The 22,344-nt window shown below is 43.5% G+C and overlaps 1 protein-coding gene and 1 long non-coding RNA gene across 2 annotated transcripts; both read right to left on the reverse strand.

Annotated features, from left to right (window-relative positions):
* Positions 1-1,479: 1,479 nt before the first annotated feature.
* On the reverse strand, positions 1,480-10,216 carry LOC135966157 (uncharacterized). Its single transcript, XR_010579270.2, has 2 exons — positions 5,492-10,216; positions 1,480-4,950 (listed from the first exon to the last, which is right to left on the reverse strand). It is a non-coding gene; the product is annotated as an uncharacterized lncRNA (long non-coding RNA).
* A 1,839-nt stretch (positions 10,217-12,055) lies between these two features.
* On the reverse strand, positions 12,056-22,254 carry GABARAPL1 (GABA type A receptor associated protein like 1). The gene is made up of 4 exons (XM_015430144.3): positions 21,908-22,254; positions 17,012-17,090; positions 14,601-14,719; positions 12,056-13,392 (listed from the first exon to the last, which is right to left on the reverse strand). Exons 1-4 carry the CDS (start codon positions 21,995-21,997, stop codon positions 13,327-13,329), a joined length of 354 nt encoding a protein of 117 aa, XP_015285630.1. The 5' UTR covers positions 21,998-22,254; the 3' UTR covers positions 12,056-13,326.
* Between the last annotated feature and the right edge of the window lie 90 nt (positions 22,255-22,344).

Genomic DNA, 22,344 nt, shown 5'->3' on the forward strand with positions numbered 1-22,344 from the left:
TCCCAGCAGTTGAGGAGGCCAAGGTGGCGGATCACTTGAGGCTGGTAGTTCAAGACCAGCCTGCTCAACATGGTGAAGCCCTGTCTTTACTAAAACTACAAAAATTAGCCAGGCATGGTGGCAGGTGCCTGTAATTCCGGCTACTGGGGAGGCCGAGGCAGGAGAATCGCTTGAACCCAGGAGGTGGAGGTTGCAGTGAGCTGAAATTGTGCCACTGCACTCCAGCCTGGGTGACAGAGTGAGACTTCATCTTTTAAAAAAAAAAAAAAAAAAAAAAAAAAAAAAGACCAGCCTGGCCAACATGGCAAAACCGTCTCTTCTAATAATACAAAAATTAGCCAGGCGTGGTGACACACGTGCCTGTAATTCCAGCTACGAGGAAGGCTGAGGTACAAGAATCACTTGAACCCCAGAGGCGGTGGTTGCAGTATTGTGCGACTGCACTCCAGTTTGGGCGACAGAGTGAAACTGTGTCTCAGAAAATACATACATACATACATGCATACACAAATAAATAAAATTTTAAAAACTCAAAGGATTTTTAAATTTTCCTTGGATAGGCCCCAATAAATCTGTTCTACAAAAAACATACCTGAATCATGGTCCCCAGGTCTTCATTCCTTGTTAGCCCTAGATATGTTGGATTGTAGACTTATTTTTATACGGATTATTAATTTATCTGTTAATTTCTCTCATTCATAGCACTTTATCTAGTCGTCTCATGATTCCATTTGCATAGATAAAACTGTGTTTAAAATGCTGTTTTCTGTACACTAAGTCCTCATTTAACATCAATAGTTTCTTGGTAACTATGACTTTAAGCAAAATAACGTGTAACGAAACAAATTTGATCATAGGCTAATTGATATAAACAAGAGTTACTTTCCCACAGCATGTTTCCGGTCAGAAAAGACCTAACCTTTTTTTTTTTTTCTTTCTTTCTTTCTTCCGTTTTTTTTAGACAGTGTCTCACTCTGTTGCTCAGGCTGGAGTGCAGTGGTATGATCTTGGCCCACTGCAACCTCCCGCCTCCCTAGTTCAAGCAATTCACGTGCCGCAGCCTACCAAGTAGCTGGGATTACAGGCACCTGCCACCATGCCTGGCTAATTTTTGTAGTTTTAGTAGAGACGGGATTTCACCATGTTGGCCAGGCTGGTCTCAAACTCCTGACTTCAGGTGATCCACCCGCCTCAGCTTTCCAAAGTGCTGGGATTACGGGCATGAGCCACCGCGCCTGGCCAAGACCCAAACACTTCTAATAGTTCACATTGAAATAAATGTGAGTTATACATACATTTAAGAAAGATTAATAAAAACAAGTAAGATAACTATTTACCCAAGTTATGGTGAATTAGTGAGTGACAGTTGTCCTAGTAGTGGCAGTGGGTTAAACCGAGGAGTAAATGTTTGCAAAGTGAAAATTGTCAGGAACACTTTCTCCCACCAGAGTTCAACAAGCAATAAAAAATATGGTGAGCTGCTGGAGCACATTAAGACCACATCATTTATTGTTCAGTATTTGTATGATTAGCATATACTTTACACATTTTTATTTTACAATCATTGTATTCATTCATTCATTCATTCATTCATTCATTCATTTTCCAACTCACTTATACCAGCTCAGGGTCCTGGGTGGTCGAGGTTCTTCTCAGCAACTCAGAGTGGATGTAAGGTGGGAACCAACCCTAGCCTGGACGCCATTCCATCACTGACCTCGCTTATGCACCCACATACACTCAAACTGGGACCACGTAGGCCCGCCAGTCCACCAAACGTGCATAACTTTGAGATGTGGAGGCGCACACAGACTGGGGAGAATGTGCAGACTCTACACAGACAATAACCCTCCCAGGAGGCAATTTTTTTTTTTTTCTCAACAGCGTAACAAGACTTCAAATGAAACGATATTATTCGAGAACCTGCTGTAACTGTATATCAGTCACTGTTTTAGAGCCATGGAACATGTTCTTCTGGAGATAAATGACAAACCTTTAAATATATAACTCTAGGTGTGTCAAATAGTATTAAGTATTTTGGAAAAGAGTGAAGCAAGTAGCTGGGACTGGTGGCTCATGCCTGTAATCCCAGCACTTTGGGAGGCCGAGGTAGGCAGATCACGAGTTCAGGGGTTTGAGAACAGACTGATCAACATTGTGAAACCCCGTCTCTACTAAAAATACAAAAATAGCTGGGCATGGTGGTGGATCCCTATAATCCCAGCTATTCAGGAGGCTGAGGCAGAAGAATCGCTTGAAACCAGGAGGCAGCAGTTGCAGCGAGCCTAGATTGCACCATTGCACTCCAGCCTGGGTGACAGAGCAAGACTCCGTCTCAAGAAGAAAAAAAAAAAAAAAAAAAGATATCAGCGAGACATTGTGGCTCACGCCTGTAATCCTAGCACTCTGGGAGGCTAAGGTGGGTGGATTGCCTGAGCTCAGGAGTTCAAGACCAGCCTGGTCAACATGGTGAAACCCCATTTCCATTGAAATACAAAAAAGTAGCCAGGCATGGTGGCAGGTGCCTATAGTCCCAGGTTCTTGAGAGGCTTTGGCACGAGAATTGTTTGAAACTGGGAGGTGGAGGTTGCAGTGAGCCGAGATCACACCACTCCAGCCTTCCAGCCTGGGCACTGGGCAACAGAGCAAGACTCTGTCTCAAAAAAAAAAAAAAAAGAAAAAAGAAAAAGAAAAAGTAAAGGTCAGATAGCTAAAATGTAAAACTCTGGCCTTCCAAAGGATTAGTATCGTTCTGCAGTCCTGAGCAATGGAGAGCCACACAGACACACTATCTGTGGGAATGTGTGACATCTTTATCCCTCAGGGTTGCAGCTGTGATGATCATAGCCCTGATAAAACCAAGTGTCCTATTTGTCAATGTTCTCCAAGGAACTACAGACGAATACAAGCTTCTGTCTACAGTCTTGCAAATGCTACATTTTAAAAAAATTTTCCCTGCTATTGGATGTCTCTTGATATGTTTCTCTTGCTAAATAAATAATTGCATTTCTAATCTTATGTTTCAAGGAAAAGACAGGTAAGTAAAACCTGAAATCAGAACCGTGCATTTGATAGCCTGTTTACTGTTCTTGTTTGCTCATATGAGGGACACATTGTGGAGTGTAACAAGCAGGATAGGCACTTAGATCTTATAAAGAAACTGTGTGTGCAGTAAACATAATGGGTGGGTAATGTTCTTTTTACACAAGCTATAGCTACATTTCAAACTATCCCTTATGACTTGTAAAGTTTTCTATATTAAGATATTATATTAGATACGCTCAAAACATGTTGTTAAACATTAAGATACTTTTCTGAAGTGCTGGACCTAACACATTGACATCCACCAAAAGAACAGGGGTGATTTTGCAGAATAAAAACAAACCAGGAATGTTGGAAATTTGCACTTTGATTATGAGATTCTTTAAGGCTCTAAATTCTTTGCCAATCAACCTACTACTCAACCCCATTTAGATGTGTTGTACTGGGTTGAAGTGCTCCTACCCTGCAATTCATGTTCACCTGGTAGCTCACAAGGTGGCCTTTTTTGGAAGTAGGGTTTTTGAAGATGTAATTAGCTAAGATGAGATCTTAATGGAGTAAGCTGGGCCTTAAATCCAATGCCTGATGTCCTTGTAAAAAGGCAATGTCAGGCTGGATGTGATGGCTCACACCTGTAATCCCAACACTTGGGAGGCCCAGGCAGGAAGGTCACCTGAGGCCAGGAGTTCGAGACCAGCCTGGCAAACATGGTGAAACCCCATCTCTACTAAAAAAACAAAAATTACCTGGGCGTGGGAGTACGCCTGTAATCCCAGCTACTGGAGAGGCTGAGGGAGGAGAATTGTTTGAACCCGGCAGGCGGAGGTTGCAGTGAGCCAAGACTGCACCGCTGCACCCTAGCCTGGGCGACAGAGTGAGATTCTGTCTCAAGAAAACAAACCACCAAAAAAAAAAAAAAAAAAAAGCATTGTCAAGATCCATACACAGAAAGCAGAATTAACTTGTTTATATCAATTAGCCTATGAGATAAAATATGAGATAAAAGATTCCTAATTGCTTGGTTAAGCAATTAATGCTTAATATTTCAACAAGAAGAGTCTAGATTAACTTGAAAAGTTGAGGTGGATAAGCTCTAAAAGTTAATAAGTAAATCTCTTTTCTTAATACTTGCATTCACATGCTTACTTTTATTCATTCCTTCATTTAATAATCATTAGCTCCTCATCGTTTGGTGACTACCAGGGACACAGAGACAAAAAGACGTGTCCCAGTCCTTGTGGAACCTAAAATACAATCTGGCAAGTGATATGTGTTGAAAACAAAATAGACAATAGAAAAAAAAGAAGCAAAGTAGAATGTATGGATGATTTAACAGAAGTATGGAGATACAGGATACAGTGGCTGCACAAAGAATTATGTTGCTGAGTTTTCCAAGATAGTGTAGGAGGAGATATTAGGGACCAGTTCCTAGAAGAGCGTCCATTATGCTTTTCTTCCGTAATAATACAATTTTGAGCCAGAAGCACGTCTATCTTCTTTTTTTTTTTTTTTTTTTTGAGACGGAGTCTCGCTCTGTCGCCCAGGCTGGAGTGCAGTGGCCGGATCTCAGCTCACTGCAAGCTCCGCCTCCCGGGTTCACGCCATTCTCCTGCCTCAGCCTCCCGAGTAGCTGGGACTACAGGCGCCCGCCACCTCGCCCGGCTAGTTTTTTGTATTTTTTAGTAGAGACGGGGTTTCACCGTGTTAGCCAGGGTGGTCTCGATCTCCTGACCTCGTGATCCGCCCGTCTCGGCCTCCCAAAGTGCTGGGATTACAGGCTTGAGCCACCGCGCCCGGCATGTCTATCTTCTTTAAGACATAGTTGGTCTGTCTTCTTCTTGACCTCTTCTCCCATCTGACCACAGTGAGCAGAAATGCTGCCTTTGACCTTAAGGATGAGGGCCACACCTAAATAGGAAGGAGTGGATGGTAGGAGCAGTCTGGGCTGCAGGAAGAAAATCCTCATAATGAAACCTGGACTTTGACATGAGAGCAGAATGAACTACTATCTTGTGTGAGCCAGTGTTGTTTTAGTTGTTCCCATCACTTATAGCTATACCTAAGCCTCACACAGGTGTTCCTGGAGTGAGTTCATTGGGCAGATGGCAGAAGGAAGAATACTACAGATAGAGACCAAAATACAGAGAAAGCCTGCGGTGTAAAATAGCCTGTGTGTAAACAGCAAGCAGAAGCAACTCAGAGAACAGGGAACCGTGACAAAGAGAAACTGAAACAGTCTATAGCTTCAATATTCTCTCCTGGCAAACCCCCACATGCACTCATTTAGATGTCCTAATTTGTTTTGACCATGGATGAGGACCAACGCCTGAGATTTGCAATTAACTGGATTTGATCTTGCTACATAGGTCAACATTAGTCAGCTACCTAATCTTGGAAAAACTAAACCTTCTTCCTTCCTGTTGCAGCCAAATTAAATTAAAATACTCACCTAGAGTTTATTTTCAAAGATGATATGTCTAGCACAATGATTTATATATAATAATTCACCAATACAGGTTTGACCTCTTTCCCTGCTTTTCTCCTTTAAATTCTCTTCTGGCTTATTTGTGGGTATTTCTGAGGCGTGGGTCTCTGAGGGACGTGCCATTTGGGGATTGTAAAGTTGACTAAAAGACAGTAAAGAAAAAAAGACATATAATTTGCCATTCCGTAACTAGCGGTTCCCCACACTGGACTGAACTCAGGGGGAGAAATGCTTCCGCCCAGGATGTCTGGATTGCAGAGAATATCTGATCTAACCCTCTTCGGAAGGCAGAAGTTCGCCCTGTCCATTCTGCTCCAGGTGATATAAAAACTAATCGATGGGAGTTGGTTGTATTTGTTGATGTGTGTACAGCATATTTGTCTGGACATTTTGTAACTCTTTTGCCAAAAATATCAAAATAAACTTAAAATGATGTATGATATTAATTCCAGCCTAAGAAGGCTGGAAAAAAAAAATGATGTACTCTGTCCCACATCTAGGTTTTACCTGCTGCTGTGGAAAAGGAGGCCCACAGTAATCACCTTTGAGGAGACACAGCAGCTACTGCCATCAAGAAAATCAGTCCAAGGCTGGGTGCGGTGACTCACGCCTGTAATCCCAGCACTTTGGGAGGCCAAGGCGGGTGGATCACTTGAGGCCACGAGCTCAGACCATCCTGACCAACACGGTGAAACTCCAGCTCCACCAAAAATATAAAAATTAGCCAGGCATGGTGGCGCATGTCTGTAATCCCAGCTACTTGGGAGCTTGAGGAAGGAGAATCACTTGAATCTGGGAGTTGGAGGTTGCAGTGAGCTGAGATCACACCACTGAACTCCAGTCTGGGCAATAAAGACTGTGTCTCAAAAAAATAAAAACAAAATAAAAAAGAAGAAAGAAAGAATAAAAGAAAAAAGAGAAGAAAATCCGTCCCAAAGGAGCGTCTAACAGAAAGAAGTGACCTCCTCAGTGAGAAAACCATCTTTTGAGCTACCCAGTTCGGCATATTCTGCTGTTTTCCTTGATCCATGCCACATCCTGCATTTGCTATGACCAATAAATACAAGAGAAACAATCAGAAAGATTTCTGCCAGCTAGCCTAAGTTATTGCCTTTTTTTATTTTTGAGACAGAGTTTTGCTCTTGTCTCCCAGACTGGAGTGCAATAGCACGATCTCCGCTCACTGCAACCTCCGCCTCCCCAGTTCAAGCGATTCTCCTGCCTCAGCCTACCAAGTAGCTGGGATTATAGGCTCCCACCACCACGCCTGGCTAATTTTTGTATTTTCAGTAGGGATGGGTTTTCACCATATTGGCCAGGATGGTTTCGGGCATGAGCCACTGCACCTGGCCAGTTATTGCCATTTCAGTTTCAAGTAAAATGAATCTTAATATGTAAGAATGCTGTTTAAAGGTTTGCAAAGGATTTACTTAGTATCGGCAACAATGTATGATGTAATTATCTTACCTACTTGAGAAGCAAATGCAGAATTTTCTTTTTTTTCTTTTTTTTGAGGTGGAGTCTCACTTTGTTGCCTAGGCTGGAGTGCAGTGGTGCAATCTTGGCTCGCTGCAACCTCTGCCTCCCAGATTCAAGCGGTTCTTCTTCCTCATCCTCCCGAGTAGCTGGGACTACAGGTGTGCGCCACCATGCCCAGCAAATTTTTGTATTTTTAGTAGAGACAAGGTTTCACCATGTTGGCCAGTCTGGTCTTGAACTCCTAACCTCAGGTGATGCAACTGCCTCAGCCTCCCAAAGTGCTGGGATTACAAGCATGAGCCACTGCGCCCAGCCTGGAAATGCAAATTTCATTTGTACAGATGATAGACTAGCCCACGTCCCGGCTCTAGTCAAGCAGCAGAGCTGGGATTCAAGTTGTTTCCTGCCTCCAGAACAGCTTTCTAGTAAGCTCCAAGGGTTTCCCAAAGTTACTTGACTGGTCTGTTTGTAACGTGTTTTTCTGGATAATTTAAGTTGCCTAGTGTTCAGTCCTATCAGAAACTACTATTTCAACATTTTTGAATGCCAACCATATGCCATTCACTGTTCCGACCAATTTTTGTATATCGGTACACAAAAGGTTTCTGCCTTCCTGCATCTCAGGATCTAGAGAGAGAAGACAGAATAAACTAGAAAATTATGTTAGATGATCACTGCTAACCAAAAAAAGACAAAGATCAAGGCAGAGAACGACTAGGAGAAAGGAAAGTGGGTGGAAGATGTTGGAATATTAGAGATGTTCAGAGTTGGTCTCCTTGACATAATATCTAAGACTTGAAGAAGGTTAGGAACTAGCCAATTTTAGCAGGTAAAATATGGCTTATTGTTACTCTTATTCTTCGAATACCAGGTGCATATTGCTTAAAGAAGCAATAAAGCCATCATCATTCTTTTACTGAATGGTATGAAGCAACTTTGAGCCTACTGCAAGTGTAAAAATAGAAAACATGTTTCAACTTCTCACCCAAGAGTTCAGGATCACTTCATTCAAGTTCTAGGAGCTAAGTACTTCTAAACCGAAGTCCTAAGGGTCTTAAATACACTGCTTTTGAAAACAGAACTATTGAAATAGACGGCCGCACACTGATGAGAACACACCAGGAGAATGACTTGTCTTTTGTTAGTCACTGTTGAAAACATGCACACCTGCACAATGGCATAGTGAAATGTCATTTGACTACTTCTAAGGGTGATCACTTCCTGTTATTTCAAACTCTGAAAATAATCTAGCCGTGGGTACATGTACTTAAGAAGTGCCCATAACTGGGAGGGGAAAAAAAAAAAGGAAAAGAAAATGAGGTAGGGCCCTACACAGGGTAACTAAGCTGAGATCATCAGTCACAGCTTTTGGAAGAGAGATTCTAGTTTTTGTGTGTGTGGACTTTTTGTTGTTGTTGAGCTATTTATCAAAGGTGAACAAAGGGGTGGGCCGCTGGGCAGCGGGCACAGGCGAGGAGGGAATTCTCCATTACTCAGATAGCCTGGACTCAGAACCACCAACGGCAAAATGGACTTGTTCCTGAAATACTTGGTAGTTTTGTGCAGCTAAAAATAACTGAAGTTAAATAAATATTTGTAGCTTGCTTAAATCTGGCAAAGTAAAAACATCCAAAAGAAACCACAGCTAGAAATAGCTCATTATAAATTTTGTATAAGAACTAATATGAATTTATCAACCAGTTCATTTTCCAAAATGACTGAATTTTTCATTATTACAGCTGACGTGATGCTGTACCCATGGGCAGGTGGATATGCATGCCCCCTCCACATACCACTTCAAAATTACACCATACCTGTTCTATCTGATGGTTCCACCACCAATAGAATACAGAATTATACGCTTAATAAGTGTAACCTTCTCTTTTTTTTTTTTTTTTTTTTTTTGAGGTAGAGTCTCGCTCTGTCGCCCAGGCTGGAGTGCAGTGGCTGGATCTCAGCTCACTGCAAGCTCCGCCTTCCGGGTTTATGCCATTCTCCTGCCTCAGCCTCCTGAGTAGCTGGGACTACCGGCGCCCGCCATGTCGCCCGGCTAGTTTTTTGTATTTTTTAGTAGAGACGGGGTTTCACCAGGTTAGCCAGGATGGTCTCGATCTCCTGACCTCGTGATCCGCCTGTCTCGGCCTCCCAAAGTGCTGGGATTACAGGCTTGAGCCACCGCGCCCGGCCTAAGTGTAACCTTCTCAAGGCAACTGTAACTGACAAGATTTGTGTCCAAAGGGCCACTGCAGGGACCAGGGGACTGCACTGCACCACTCTGGGGGGCTCTATTCACATTATATAGTGATGAGGCAGTGATCTTGTCTGCCTGGTTACTACTGTACATTAATCATAATTTGCTTTGTTCTCTTGCAACCTTAACTTCTGATTGCACAATACAGTAAAAAAAAATTAACAAGTGCACGATGCTTTGAAAGAGGAAAACAAGTCAGCATTAGGGGAAAAATCAAGAAAAGCAGAATAGTCTGCTGTTCATAAGTAGAATGATTTGTCTAGTCTCCCTCCACCTGACAGGGTAAGAGCCACACTGGGGAGCACTAAACCTAGATAGCACAGACATTGTGTGTCTCTTGATGGAAGAGGCTTCAATTTTTATACTACATACAGAGTGACCACGTATTTTGTCCACTGGGGGGTCATGTAACTGAAATAAGGAACCACTAGTAAATCAATCAGGACAATGGGCATTAATTCAAGACTCTCCTTGGCAAACTTAGATGTATACTTACCCTACATATATTTGAGATCCTTCTACCAAAGTATATCGAAGAGCTAAGGACTCACTCATCTTTGATGTTCATGTCCTACCAGCCTCCCTAATCTCATTCGACACATCTTTCAAACACTATCCCCAGAGAAAAGCAAGTCAATCAGAGCAAGCCAATCTAACAATCTAACCTAACATGGAACATCGGGCCAGGTTAATGAAGGGCTTCTTAAACTACTTTTAGCTCATGACAAGCCTCACAGTGGCCTGACGGCACCAAGAAGCATTAAAAGCTTGACTAGCCGAAACCAAGACAGTGGCGCTCAGAAGCACTGACCTCCAGTAAAGGGCCAAATCTGGCCGGGCGCGGTGGCTCAAGCCTGTAATCCCAGCACTTTGGGAGGCCGAGACCGGCGGATCACGAGGTCAGGAGATCGAGACCATTCTGGCTAACACGGTGAAACCTCGTCTCTACTAAAAATACAAAAAACTGGCCGGGCGAGGTGGCGGCGCCTGTAGTCCCAGCTACTCGGGAGGCTGAGGCAGGAGAATGGCGTGAACCCGGGAGGCGGAGCTTGCAGTGAGTCGATCGCGCCACTGCACTCCAGCCTGGGCGACAGAGCGAGACTCCGTCTCAAAAAAAAAAAAAAAAGTGCCAAATCCAATCCAGACTGCCAAAACAGCTGGTGTGCCTTTTGCCTCTGAATTTGGCTGTTAAACTCCATTGTTCCATAAAATCAGACAGCTTGTCTAAAATGGTAGGTAATGTCCTATCCAAGGAAAAAATTTGTTCCTTAGAAAAATCCAGAAGTAGGCCTAAAATAATCAAAGCCTACCTGGCAAAGACACAGCCCCTAAATTCAAACTATCTCTTTGGTTTAGCAATGGCCTATAGTCTCTTGCTCTACAGGGACTGTTCCAGATGTGTACAGAGGGTTAGGATCTGCTATGTTTGCTTTCTTTTAAATCTTCATCCAGTCTCATTCCTAGGTAGTGGATAAGTCTGTTAGTTTCAAAATACAGTTCACATCTTAACTCAATTAGCTTCCTTTTGGTTTTATTAGGGAACAGCACCTTGATATTTTTGTCAGTAGAGACAAGTGTCCATTTTCAACAGCTTCATCAAAATTCCGTCATCTTACATAATTTTCTACATGTGGTGCTGCTGGGCATGGATCTTTTATAACTTCCCATTTCCTTTTTGGTGACCTTGATATATTCCATAACTCTCTACAGAGGTAGACGTCACTTGGGGATATGACTGCAAGAGATTAGAGAGGGTTAGAGATGGGTTTTAAGGTTCTTCATGAAAGAAGTTTGCACTAATGTTTTCCATTGTCTCATTTAACTTGCATGCTCACAGACCACCCACATATTTATTCCTGAATGACTGAACAAGACTTTCATACGGTCAGAAGACACCAAGCTTGTTCTGATGCTGGGAGCCTTGCTTAGGTGCTATTTGCTGCTTTGGGAGATGGTGGCTTCAGACTGACCAAGTTGTAATGGAAGAGTAAGGTGTGGTTGGGACCTACAGCAAAAGCTGGTGCAAAAGGCAATGACTCTCGGCTGGGGGTGGTGGCTCACGCCTGTAATCCCAGCACTTTGGGAGGCTAAGGTGGGTGGATCACCTGAGGTCAGGAGTTCAAGACCAGCCTGGCCAACATGGCGAAACCCCATCTCTACTAAAAATACAAAAATTAGCTGGGCTTGGTGGCTGGTGCCTGTAATCCCAGCTACTCGGGAGGGTGAGGCAGGAGAATCGCTTGAACCCAGAAGGCGGAGGTTGCAGTGAGCCAAGATCGCGCCACTGTACTCCGGCCTTGGTAACAAGAGCGAAACTCCACCTCAAATAAAAAGGCAATGACTCTCAAACTTCAGTGTGCAGCAGTCATATGAGCTTGTTAAAAATTAGACACCTACGCTGAGATTCTGAGTCAGCTAAATCTGGGCGATGGCCTAGACATCTGCATTTGTAATTAGCACAGCCCACCCCTTACACTCCACGTAGGCAGTCTTCCACCTTCAGCTTTCAGAAACACATATAACAGTGACAATGCACTTATCTTTGGAGGAGAAAATCACATACATACACACACACACACACACACCCCTCCAACGCAGCAGGCACACTGCCCCAGCGTAACATTCACCCTTGAACAGCAACTCCTGCTCACTAAAGACCTGAGTAAACATATATGGGTCTGACCATATGTGAACATTCGTCATGAACAGCTTTCCCCACTTAGTTCTTTTGTTCAGAGTCCACATATCATCTATTCTAATACACACAAAATAAAGACAACATTGCTGAACTCAGTGGATTTTTAAGGTAAGCAATTATTTTATTTCCTTGGCCTGATGGCATTGACTTCATTATACAAGAACTTGCAGCTGACAGAACTGACACAAAGATTTCCCCCAAGAGGAAGGACCCTTTTCATTAGCAGAGATGAATTGAAATGTCATGTCTGAGTGCAATTCCTGCTCCCCACTCCCACCCCACAAAACCCCAAAAGTGAAAATAAATCAATAAAATCCCCATGATTTACTAAAAGTCATCCCTCCAAACCTTTCTAACTAGCAGCTGCAGTGGATGATAACCAAGGAGGGAAGCAGCTGGCCATCACATAGCATTCCTGTGCGTGTGAGCCTGAAGGGACAGCAGCATGGGAGCAAGAATCCTGAATGAGAGGTGTATATAATTACCTTACTTCACACTTGCTCCCTCCCTACATAAGACATCTCTGTCCTGATACATGGAAAATACTAGAGGAGATGCTAAGAGTGGTTTTAGTCTACAACTGGAAATGCCTGAGACTTAAATTCCAAGGTAGGGGTGAGATAAGGGGCACCAGAGAGAAAGAACAGGTTAGACAGAGATGCTCAATAGTCTTGTCAATTCCAGTTTAATGCTATTTAATAACAAAACAATCTTCTTAATCATAACCACCTTTATGTCTAACCCCTATTTTCCAAAGGTAAGAGATCGCTGTCTAAATTTCTGGGTTGTGGTCTACTGCCACCCCTGGGGTGGTACTGTGATGTTTGAGTGAGACTGCAACTGGGATGGGAGAAAAGAAGTGTGAGACAGGAAAGAACAGGGGCCACAATGCATCAATTACAGTGGGTCTCTTTTGGTCCCCAGGTATGGTCCACTACCACAAGTCCCCTTTCCCTACCTGTCCTGTGCAAATGTCAAAAATAGAATCGCTGCCCAAAGAGAAGGGAGCACAGGGAGTTGCTGCTGGACTACCATCATCTCTGGCCCCAACTTGTCCACCTCCTGACCCTTCTATGAAACTGCACAAAAATTAAATCTCAGGAATGCTGTGAAATTACATCATCCGTATTCCTCTACCAAAGCCAATCCAACAGCTCTGTCCTGACATGCTTTCTCCCTGGGCCGAGGAAGCAGCAAAAAATATCAATTGAGCATGTGAAAATATGATGACGGTGTGTGCGGTGTAATGTTTCTAGATGTCTTCACCTTCTGTCTCCTCGCGGTGGGAGTCACCCTCTTTCCCCAAGTCGCACGCACACCCCTCCCCTACCCCCAAGTCCAGGTGCTCCCATCTGCTGGGCTTCCAACCACTCATTTCCCATAGACACTCTCATCACTGTAGGCCACATACAGAAAATAGTCTTCCTCATGATTGTCCTAGGGGAAGAGATAAGACAACAGTTTAGAAAACATATTCATTCATTAGCTGTAAGATGCTAAGCCTCACACAACCTTGTAAAGCAGGTATGGAAGGTATCGTTCATCCCCATTTAAAAGGGGAGCAAAGAATCAGGAGATGTGGTTGGAATTACACTTTGAGCTCTGAGTTCACAAACAAAAATCCTTCACTGAAAACATATTACACATAGGTATCAGGGATATGAAGATGACTGGGGCACAGTACTCACTCTTAAAGAGCTCAGTCCTAGCAAGGGGAACATAGATACCACAGATGGGATATATAAGGGGCAGATACTAACAGGGAATATATGCTATGCAATAAAAGTTAGATTCAGGATTATTATAAATTTATGTAATCCATTAATAGGGCATAATGAGAAGGAAGCGTCTTATGCAAAATACTGCAAAAAATAATAGTTACAATCCTAGGTTATATTTTTAGTAATAATAAAGTCCTTTACTATAGTTTCTCCAAATTCTGACACTTCCAATTAAACAAAATCACATAAAAAGTATTCCTCCTCAGTTTATCTGTTAAGACAAATGAATCCATTTACAGACTTTGCCTTAATTTTATATTTCATTTGATCTGATTCATTGTGCCCAGATAATGTGGAATCTGTTTCACAGTTTTCGTTTTGTTCTAAGAAGAAGTTTCCCCCTGTTTAGATCAATGTGTTTGTCTCAAGCCAAAACTTCAGAGTTCACAGAGGAAGCTGACTGTAGCGGAGGCTGGCCTCAGAGTTAGAAGCTGGCTTTACTATTATGTGCTTTCTCAATCTATTGCTAAATGGGAGTAAAATAATGAACTGGATTCTGAATGCATTACAAATTACAGGCTACCAACAAGAAGAGCAGGAACTGCGATGGGCTGATGCTTTGGAACTTTTGCTATCAGGAGTCACTTCCTGCTGTTTCAATAAACAATCCCACATTAAACACTATAGTCAGACAAGACTGAGAAGAGATTTCAAAAGGATTAAATCTAGTAGAGTGCCTAATCCCTGAAAAACAAGTGGTATCTAATCTCTCAGAGCCTTACACTGCCATATGTAAGAGGATCCGGATAAATAACACCTTCTGCCCCACTTCTCAGTTGTGTTATCAACATATACTAGAACAAGAGCTAGAGGATGCCAGACTGCCCTGGACGGCATCCAGTATTGTTCGGCTAGAACCATTACCTCATACAGTTGGCCCATGGTAGCACTGGTGGGAGGGATAGTGTTGTTGACAAAGAAGAATAAGGCGTCCTCAGGTCTCAGGTGGATTCTCTTCCGGATTAAGAAGTAGAACTGGCCAACTGGATGATGGAAGAAAAAGGCAGACAAGAAAGGAAGAAAACAAGGAATTAGTAGAATGGTAAGTCCTGGAAAAAAATTCAGTTGCATTTTTTTCCCCTTAGAGTCAGTACCAGTTTTATATACCACCTGAGAAGAGCCAAATACTATCCTGGAGCTTTCAAAATAAAAAGGGAAACTCAGAAGCCCGTACAGTCCCTGATATGCCATAGTGGACTTTATTCCTCCTTTCCTCTCTTATTCAATCTCAGACCTCATGTTAGCATATCCACTCAAAGCCTGAGGACTACACTGAAGGAATACCACGTGCATCCAGACCAAAACATTCCCATCATTGTCTAAACCCGACTTGAAACACTTTCCATCCCCAGACCCACCCTAAGAAAAGCTTAGCAATGAAAGGGGTCCACTGGACACTGGTCATCTTAGCACAGTCACTCAACTCAGTGTTGGGGCATTAAATAAGGTTCAGTGCTTTGCCTTTACCTGAGAATACTGAAAACTTTCTAGATGGCTGATATTCAAACCTATTAACTCTGAAGCAAATCAACAAAATCTTTCCAGTGTCTCCTGGATGCAGTGTGTATTCCATTAAGGCTCAAGATGAAGACTGAATATATGTCTTATAATCCCAAACAAAATCTACAAAACTTATTTTTAAAAAAATGTAGCTTAAGAAGATGTAATCAGGAAACTCTAAAGCATAATCCTCTCAAGAAACCAGACTGGTTTTCTTTTTGGAACAAATTGACATCACAATTAACAAAGCTGAATTTTTTTTTTTTTTTTTTTTTTGAGGCGGAGCGTCACCGTGTCACCCAGGCTGGAGCGCAATGGCACAATATCGGCTCACTGCAATCTCTGCCTCCAAGGTTCAAGCAATTCTCCAGCCTCAGCCTCCTAAGTAGCTGAGATTACAGGCGCCCGTCACCACATCCAGCTAATTTCTGTATTTTTAATGAAGACAGGGTTTCACCATGTTTGCCAGTCTGGTCTCAAACTCCTGACCTCAGGTGATCTGCCCACTTCCGCCTCCCAAGGTGTTGGGATTACAGGCATGAGCCCCATGTCCGGCCACAAAGCTAAATTTTATTTTTTTGAGACAGGGTCTCACTCTGTCACTGAGACTGGAGTGCAGTGGCACGATCTCAGCTCATAGCAACCTCTGCCTCCCAGGCTCAAGTGATTCTCCTGCCTCAGCCTCCCAAGCAGCTGGGATTAGAAGCGCCTGCCACCAGGTCTGGCTAATTTTTTTGTATTTTTAGTAGGGATAGGTTTTCACCATGTTGGCCAGGCTGGTCTTGAACTCCTGACCTCAAATGATCCACCGGCCTTGGCCTCCCAAAGGGCTGGGATTACAGGTGTGAGCCACCATACCCAGCCAAAGCTGAATTTTAAAATTGGTTTAGGCCCAGCACGGTGGCTCGCACCTGTAATCCCAGCACTTTGGGAGGCCAAGGCAGGTGGATCACCTGAGGTCAGCAGTTCAAGACCAGCCTGGCCAACATGGTGAAACCCTGTCTCTACTAAAAATACAAAAAAAATCAGCCAGGCGTGGTGGCAGGTGCCTGCAATCCCGGCTACTTGGCAGGCTGAGGCAGGAGAATCACTTGAACCCAGGAGATGGGAGGGTGCAGTGAACTGAGATCACACCACTGCACTCCAGCCGGGGCTACAAGAGCGAAACTCCATCTCAAAAATAATAATAATAATAAATTAATTAATTAAACAAAATAAAAATAAAAGGGGTTTAAATAATGGGCTTCTGATCCTTTCTTTCAATGTCTTATGCTTTGCTGTGTCAAAATCCAACAAGACATGGTGATGGGAAAGAACTACTGAGTCTTTCTTCTTTTTTTTTTGAGACAGAGTCTCACTCTGTCACCCAGGCTGGAATGCAATGGCGCGATCTCGGCTCACTGCAAGCTCCACCTCCTGGGTTCACACCGTTCTCCTGCCTCAGCCTCCCAAGTAGCTGGGACTACAAGGCACCCACCACCAAGCCCAGTTTATTTTTTGTATTTTTTTTAGGAGAGACGGATTTCCCCGTTAGCCAGGATGGTCTCGATCTCCTGACCTCATGATCCGCCCACCTCAGCCTCCCAAAGTGCTGGGATTACAGGTGTGAGCCACTGTGCCCAGCCTGAGTCATTTTTTAATCAGATAACTCTGGGGCATCCCGCTTACTTCTTTCAAGTATGCACTGCCTCTCAATCTCACAATCTCATGCATATAATAAGGATCTGGAGAGCTCTGTCAGGGGAGGAAGGGTCAGGGGAGGCAAAGAGCATTACCGGTAAGGTCAGAGGGCACTAGGTACTTCCTCTTGTCCAGATCAGGCACCCTGGCTTTTGGAGCCTTCTCTACAATCACCTGGAAGGAGAGGAGGAGAGTAGGAATGAAAACTACAGAAGGCAATCTAGTATTTTTCCTTCCACACCCTAGAGTTCCCTAGTTACTACTGGAAATGAATCTGTCCAGGACACCTGTTGCATTTCTTATCCCCCCACCCCTGATAAAATTATATGAAAAAAAATGGGCTTCCTTAGTGAGGTTATAGCTGCATTACTAAAATAAAAATAAACTAGAGATTGTACATGATGAAAAGTAAAAAGAGCTTTGATTTTAAGTAATTACAGGTTATCCGTAAGATCTACTATAGGACATATACCTACTGGTATTTATTTATTTATTATTTATCTTTGAGATGAAGTCTCGCTGTCGCCAAGGCTGGAGTACAGTGGCTCCATCTCAGCTCACTGCAACCTCCACCTCCCGGGTTCAAGCAATTCTCCTGCCTCAGCCTCCTGAGTAACTGGGATTACAGGCACACACCACCATACCTGGCTAAGTATTTGTATTTTTAATAGAGATGTGGTTTCACCATGTTGGGCAGGCTGGTCTCGAACTCCTGACTTCAAGTGATCTGCCAGCCTTGGCCTCCCAAAGTGCTGGGATTACAGATGTGAGCCACCATGCCTGGCCACCTTCTGGTATTTAATTAGAGCATCAAGAAAACTGCGTTTTCTCATACGATCCTGATCACCTATAAGTTATTATTTCTTATAAATACGATTTATTAAAGGTACCAATAATGTGGTTTGAATCTTATACTTTGTCACAATTTCCAAGAACTGTAAAGATTGTTCAAACGCTATTAAATGGAAAAGAAACAGTGTTAAAACAAGTCTGACAATGACATCCTATAATACGATGTCAGTACAAGCCATTAATAGATATTGATTATGTTAGGACTTTAAGGGATTTTCAATGTCCACATTATATACTTCTATAATACTTCAAGTTGTATAAAGATCATGTATTTTTGTACTAGATCTATAAAAATATAAAAGTTTTTTTATACACTAAAACTTCCCAAACAGAAAGTATCTATTGTAAAATCACGAGCTTTAGGCTTTAGATTGTTAGGCTTTTAAGGGATTTCTGTCTACATTATATTGAACTACATATATATAGTTCAAGTTGTATAAAAATCATGTATTTCTGTACTAGATATATACCAATTTAAAAGTTTTTTTTATACACTAAAACTTACCAAACAGAAAATATCTATTGTAAAATCATGAGCTTTAGACTTTTAGTTTAGAAAATATAATCACTGCTGGGCACAATGACTCACGCCTGCAATCCCAGCACTTTGGGAGTCTGAGGCAGGCAGATCACCTGAGGTCAGGAGTTCGAGACCAGCCTGACCAACATGGAGAAACCCCGTCTCTACTAAAAATACAAAATTAGCAGGGTGTGGTGCCACATGTCTGTAATCCCAGCTACTCAGGAAGGCTGAGGCAGGAGAATCGCATGAACCTGGGAGGTGGAGGTTGCGGTGAGCCAAGATCGGGCCACTACACTCCAGCCTGGGCAACAAGAGCAAAACTTGGTTTCAAAAAAAAAAAAGAAAAGAAAATATAGTCATTTTAGTTAGAAGATAGGGGAAATGCAGAAAAAAAAGTGAAGTTGCAGGAAAAAAAACACTGTACAAGTACTTCTAGTGGTTGTGTGATCTTCAACAGGTCACGTAACCTCTCTCTCAGCTTCAGTATTCCAGTGACTTTTTTTTTTTGAGGTCCAGAGTCACATTTGTCCCCCAGGCTGGAGTGCAGTGCAACCTCCACCTCCCGGGTTCAAGCGATTCTCCTGCCTCAGCCTCAGGAGTAGCAGGGATTACAGGCGCATACTACCACGCCCGGCTAATTTTTGTATTTTTTAGTAGTGATGGGGTTTCACCATGATGCCAGGCTGGTTTCGAACTCCTGACCTCAAGTGCTCCACCTGCCTCAGCCTCCCTAAGTACAGGGATTACAGGTGTCAGCCACCGTGCCCAGCCTGAAAACTTTCTAACACATCTTTAACAAAGTCATGCTATTAATATCATGTGAATGTGAGTAATAAATAAAAGTTTACATGAAAATGCTTCATAAATTATAAAGAATTATCTAACATAATTAACTTGGGGGGGGAGTTTGAACCTTTTAAATTAAAAGGAACAGATTAAAATTAGTTTAAAAAAACAAAAACTTATGTTCTTGTAGAAAAAATCCTGAATCAGGAAGACCAGAGGGACATGATCACATTTTAAATTTAAAAATAAAAACTGAAATAGGGTAATGTAAGCCAGGAATTAAAAGGAAAAGGCAGAAAGAGGCTAGCACTGTGCCCCAAAGGAACTCTGAGACCTAGCAGTAAAAGAGAAAAACCACAAAGGAAGACAGAAAAAGAAAGTGATAAAGCAGACCGCAATACCTGGAGGGAAGGCAGGGGTTTGGAGAGGAAGAAAAGGGGGAGGGGTAATTATTAAAGGATTGGTTTCCCAGAACCAAGGTTAAATTTCCAGGAATCCCAACTCTACTCCTCACTATGGTAGACCCTGGGCTAGATGCTTTGCCTCTTTGGGTCTCAGTTTTCCTCTTTGTAAAATGTGACTAATACTCAATAGACCTATGAATTTTTAAAATAGACAATCTGTTTCTAGCAGTCTTTTTGATATGTTGTGTCTTTGAAGATAATTTCAAGATCCCACCAACCCCTCCTCTCTGAAGGCACAAGCATACCTCTTCTTTTCAACTGTTAGCTCTGAAGAAATATTGGTGGGACTAAACTCTGGTTATGCGAGCAGTCAGGATACGCCACTGCTTGAATAACACCAATGGTCAAGCTGGAATGGGCTTTAGGAACCACTACTCTAACCCTCTTTTCTGTAAACAAGGCACTCTATCTAGCACAGCAAGATTAAAAGTTCTGCCCAAGGATGCAGTGAATTCCCAGAACTAGAACCAAATCAAGGAACCTGCGTCATAACTAGAAAGAAGGTCACAGACTGAGCACCTTGGGAGCAGCTCAGCGCTGGTTAAAACATAACCCTAGGGAAGCTGAAATCTGAGTGACAGTCTTAATGGCTTAAAAATTATCACAGGAGTAAAACATTTAACACCAAACTATGAGCATGAAAAGAACAGAATGCACTGAAATATTCAGAATACACATAAGTATTTATCTATTTCCAATACTTAACAGTGTGAAGTCCACAGCACGTCATTAATTCTGGTTAATAACAACTATATTAGAAACTGAGAAACAGTATGGCACGGAGGTTAAGGTCTCCGAGAGCTCCACAGTCCGTCAGACAGGGTTAGAATTCCGGCTCAAACACAGATCAGCAATGTGAAACCTTTAGGAAGTTACCGCATTTCTTTGTGCTTTGAATACTCCGTCTGTAGAACGGGGATTATAATCGTGTAAGGATTAAGCGAATGATTACAGACTGAGTACTTATACTGCTACTGTAAACTATTAGTAAAATATGACTGTATTTTTTAAATATCATTGCTCTAAAGATTGGTATCACCAGAACTCGGCAAAATTTTCAGGTATCCAAGGTCCAGAAACCAGCAAAGTATTTTGTAAAGGATCCTTTACCGAGTAAGGGATTAGCTCACCCCTCTATAAACTGAAAACCCTTTGGTAATTTCTGAGGAATGGAAGAGCCCTAATGACTTTTTTTTTTTTTTTTTTAAAGGAAAAGGGGTACAAGAGGTTTCTACTGCTGGGCTAAGGCCCTGCTGGCTTCTGGTAGCTATAAAACCACGAACGTTAGGTAAGGATTAGAGAAGAAACCCAGAGTGGCTGCGAATCAAGATAAGACATCAGATAACAGCAATTATTTTACCATGATGTGACATGTAATCCTGATGTTCCTACCTGAAGATAAAGAGCACAATTTTAAAAATCTCTGCTCCTCCATTTCCAAAATCCAACAGCTGCTGGTCCCTTTACCACTTAAAAGTCATACTCTGCCCTCCAATTCGGCTGCGCAGCCCACATTAGAGAAACACCAGGCAAGGGGCGGGGGAGGGGGTAATGGGGAAAACGCCCGGATGGTGAAAGACACCTAATGTTTCTTCTCTGTTCCTACTCACTACCTGCGCTAGTTTTAACTACTTAAGCCGGTGTCCAAAACACAGAAAAAACGTCTCAGTCCTGCCTTATCGCGTGCAGGTGCCAGGTGATCAGAAATCAATACCGGGGGAGGCTGGCTGTCCCCACACATTTCCCGGAGCCTAGAACGATGAGGCATGAGGGCTGTTGCGCAGAGAACGTGACCTTGTTTTTCAGGCCCGGACTGTCTTGTGCTCCCCTACCCCCCTGTAATGCAAGAAAAGAACCGAATAGCTTCTGAACCTTTTCCTCCCAAGCCCAATGATATGACAGCCAAAGTCAACTTCATTAAAGGAGAACCAGCCAAGGCAGAAATCGACCGGGTTTGCGCAAACCTCACCGCACAGCACAGTGTCCCCGCGTTCTTAAAGGGAGCCAATCCACGGCCCTGATCTAACCACTCTCGCACACAGGGGCGCTATTTTGCGCACCTCAACCCACACAGGGTCTCAGTATTGCTGAGACCGTGTGGGTTGCTGAGTCACTGAAGATGGCAGCTCGGCCCCAAAAACACCGTCAGCCCTGAAGTGGGGTTCAGGCCCCAGGCATATGTGGTTTTAAAAGCTCCGCAGTCTGGACGTCCATTGGCTCGGGCACTGAAGGGCGTTCAGGATTAACTAATTATCGGCACCTCCCTTCCCCAGAGTCGCCTGGGCGCCCCAGGGAAGCCATCTCGACTCCCAGCCCCCGCCCCCGCGGGCCCTTCCCCTCCCATCCCCCCGCTCCTCTACACTCACGGGGACCCTGTCCGGATATTTCTTCCGGATCTTTTCTCCTTCCTTTTTCCGATACTCAAAGGGATGGTCCTCCTTGTACTGGAACTTCATGATGCACCGCAGGGCTTCCGAAATTCCCCGCGCGGGGCCTGCCTCCTTCGCCGCTGGCCCTGTCCAGCTCCCTCCGCCGACGTCAAGGTGTGCTCAAATAGCTACAGAAACGTCCGCTCCCGGGGCAACAGCGCTGGGCCGAGCGTGCAGAGGGGGTTCGGTGTGGGGGGGAATCTCGGGTGAGCCTGCCCGGAGATAGAGGAGAGCCAGGTGGAGAAATACCGGCGGCTTTTCGCTGGAGCTGCGAGCACAAAAACAGTTGGGTGGCGCGTCGGGCTGTGACGTCACCCTGCGCGCCCCGCCCCGCCCCCCAGGCGCCGAGGGCAGGGGGCGGCCGAGTGCTGTCT

This window comes from Macaca fascicularis, chromosome 11 (assembly GCF_037993035.2).
Source record: "Macaca fascicularis isolate 582-1 chromosome 11, T2T-MFA8v1.1".
NCBI classification, from domain to species: Eukaryota; Metazoa; Chordata; class Mammalia; order Primates; family Cercopithecidae; genus Macaca; species Macaca fascicularis.

Coding starts and splice junctions, on each gene's coding strand:
- GABARAPL1 (XM_015430144.3), bottom strand. CDS start 21,997: ATGAAGTTCCAGTACAAGGAGGACCATCCCTTTGAGTATCGGAAAAAG. Junction 14,720..17,011: donor AGTGCCCTCTGACCTTACCG/GTAATGCTCTTT, acceptor TCCATCATCCAG/TTGGCCAGTTCTACTTCTTA. Junction 13,393..14,600: donor CCATGGGCCAACTGTATGAG/GTAATGGTTCTA, acceptor CTCTTCCCCTAG/GACAATCATGAGGAAGACTA.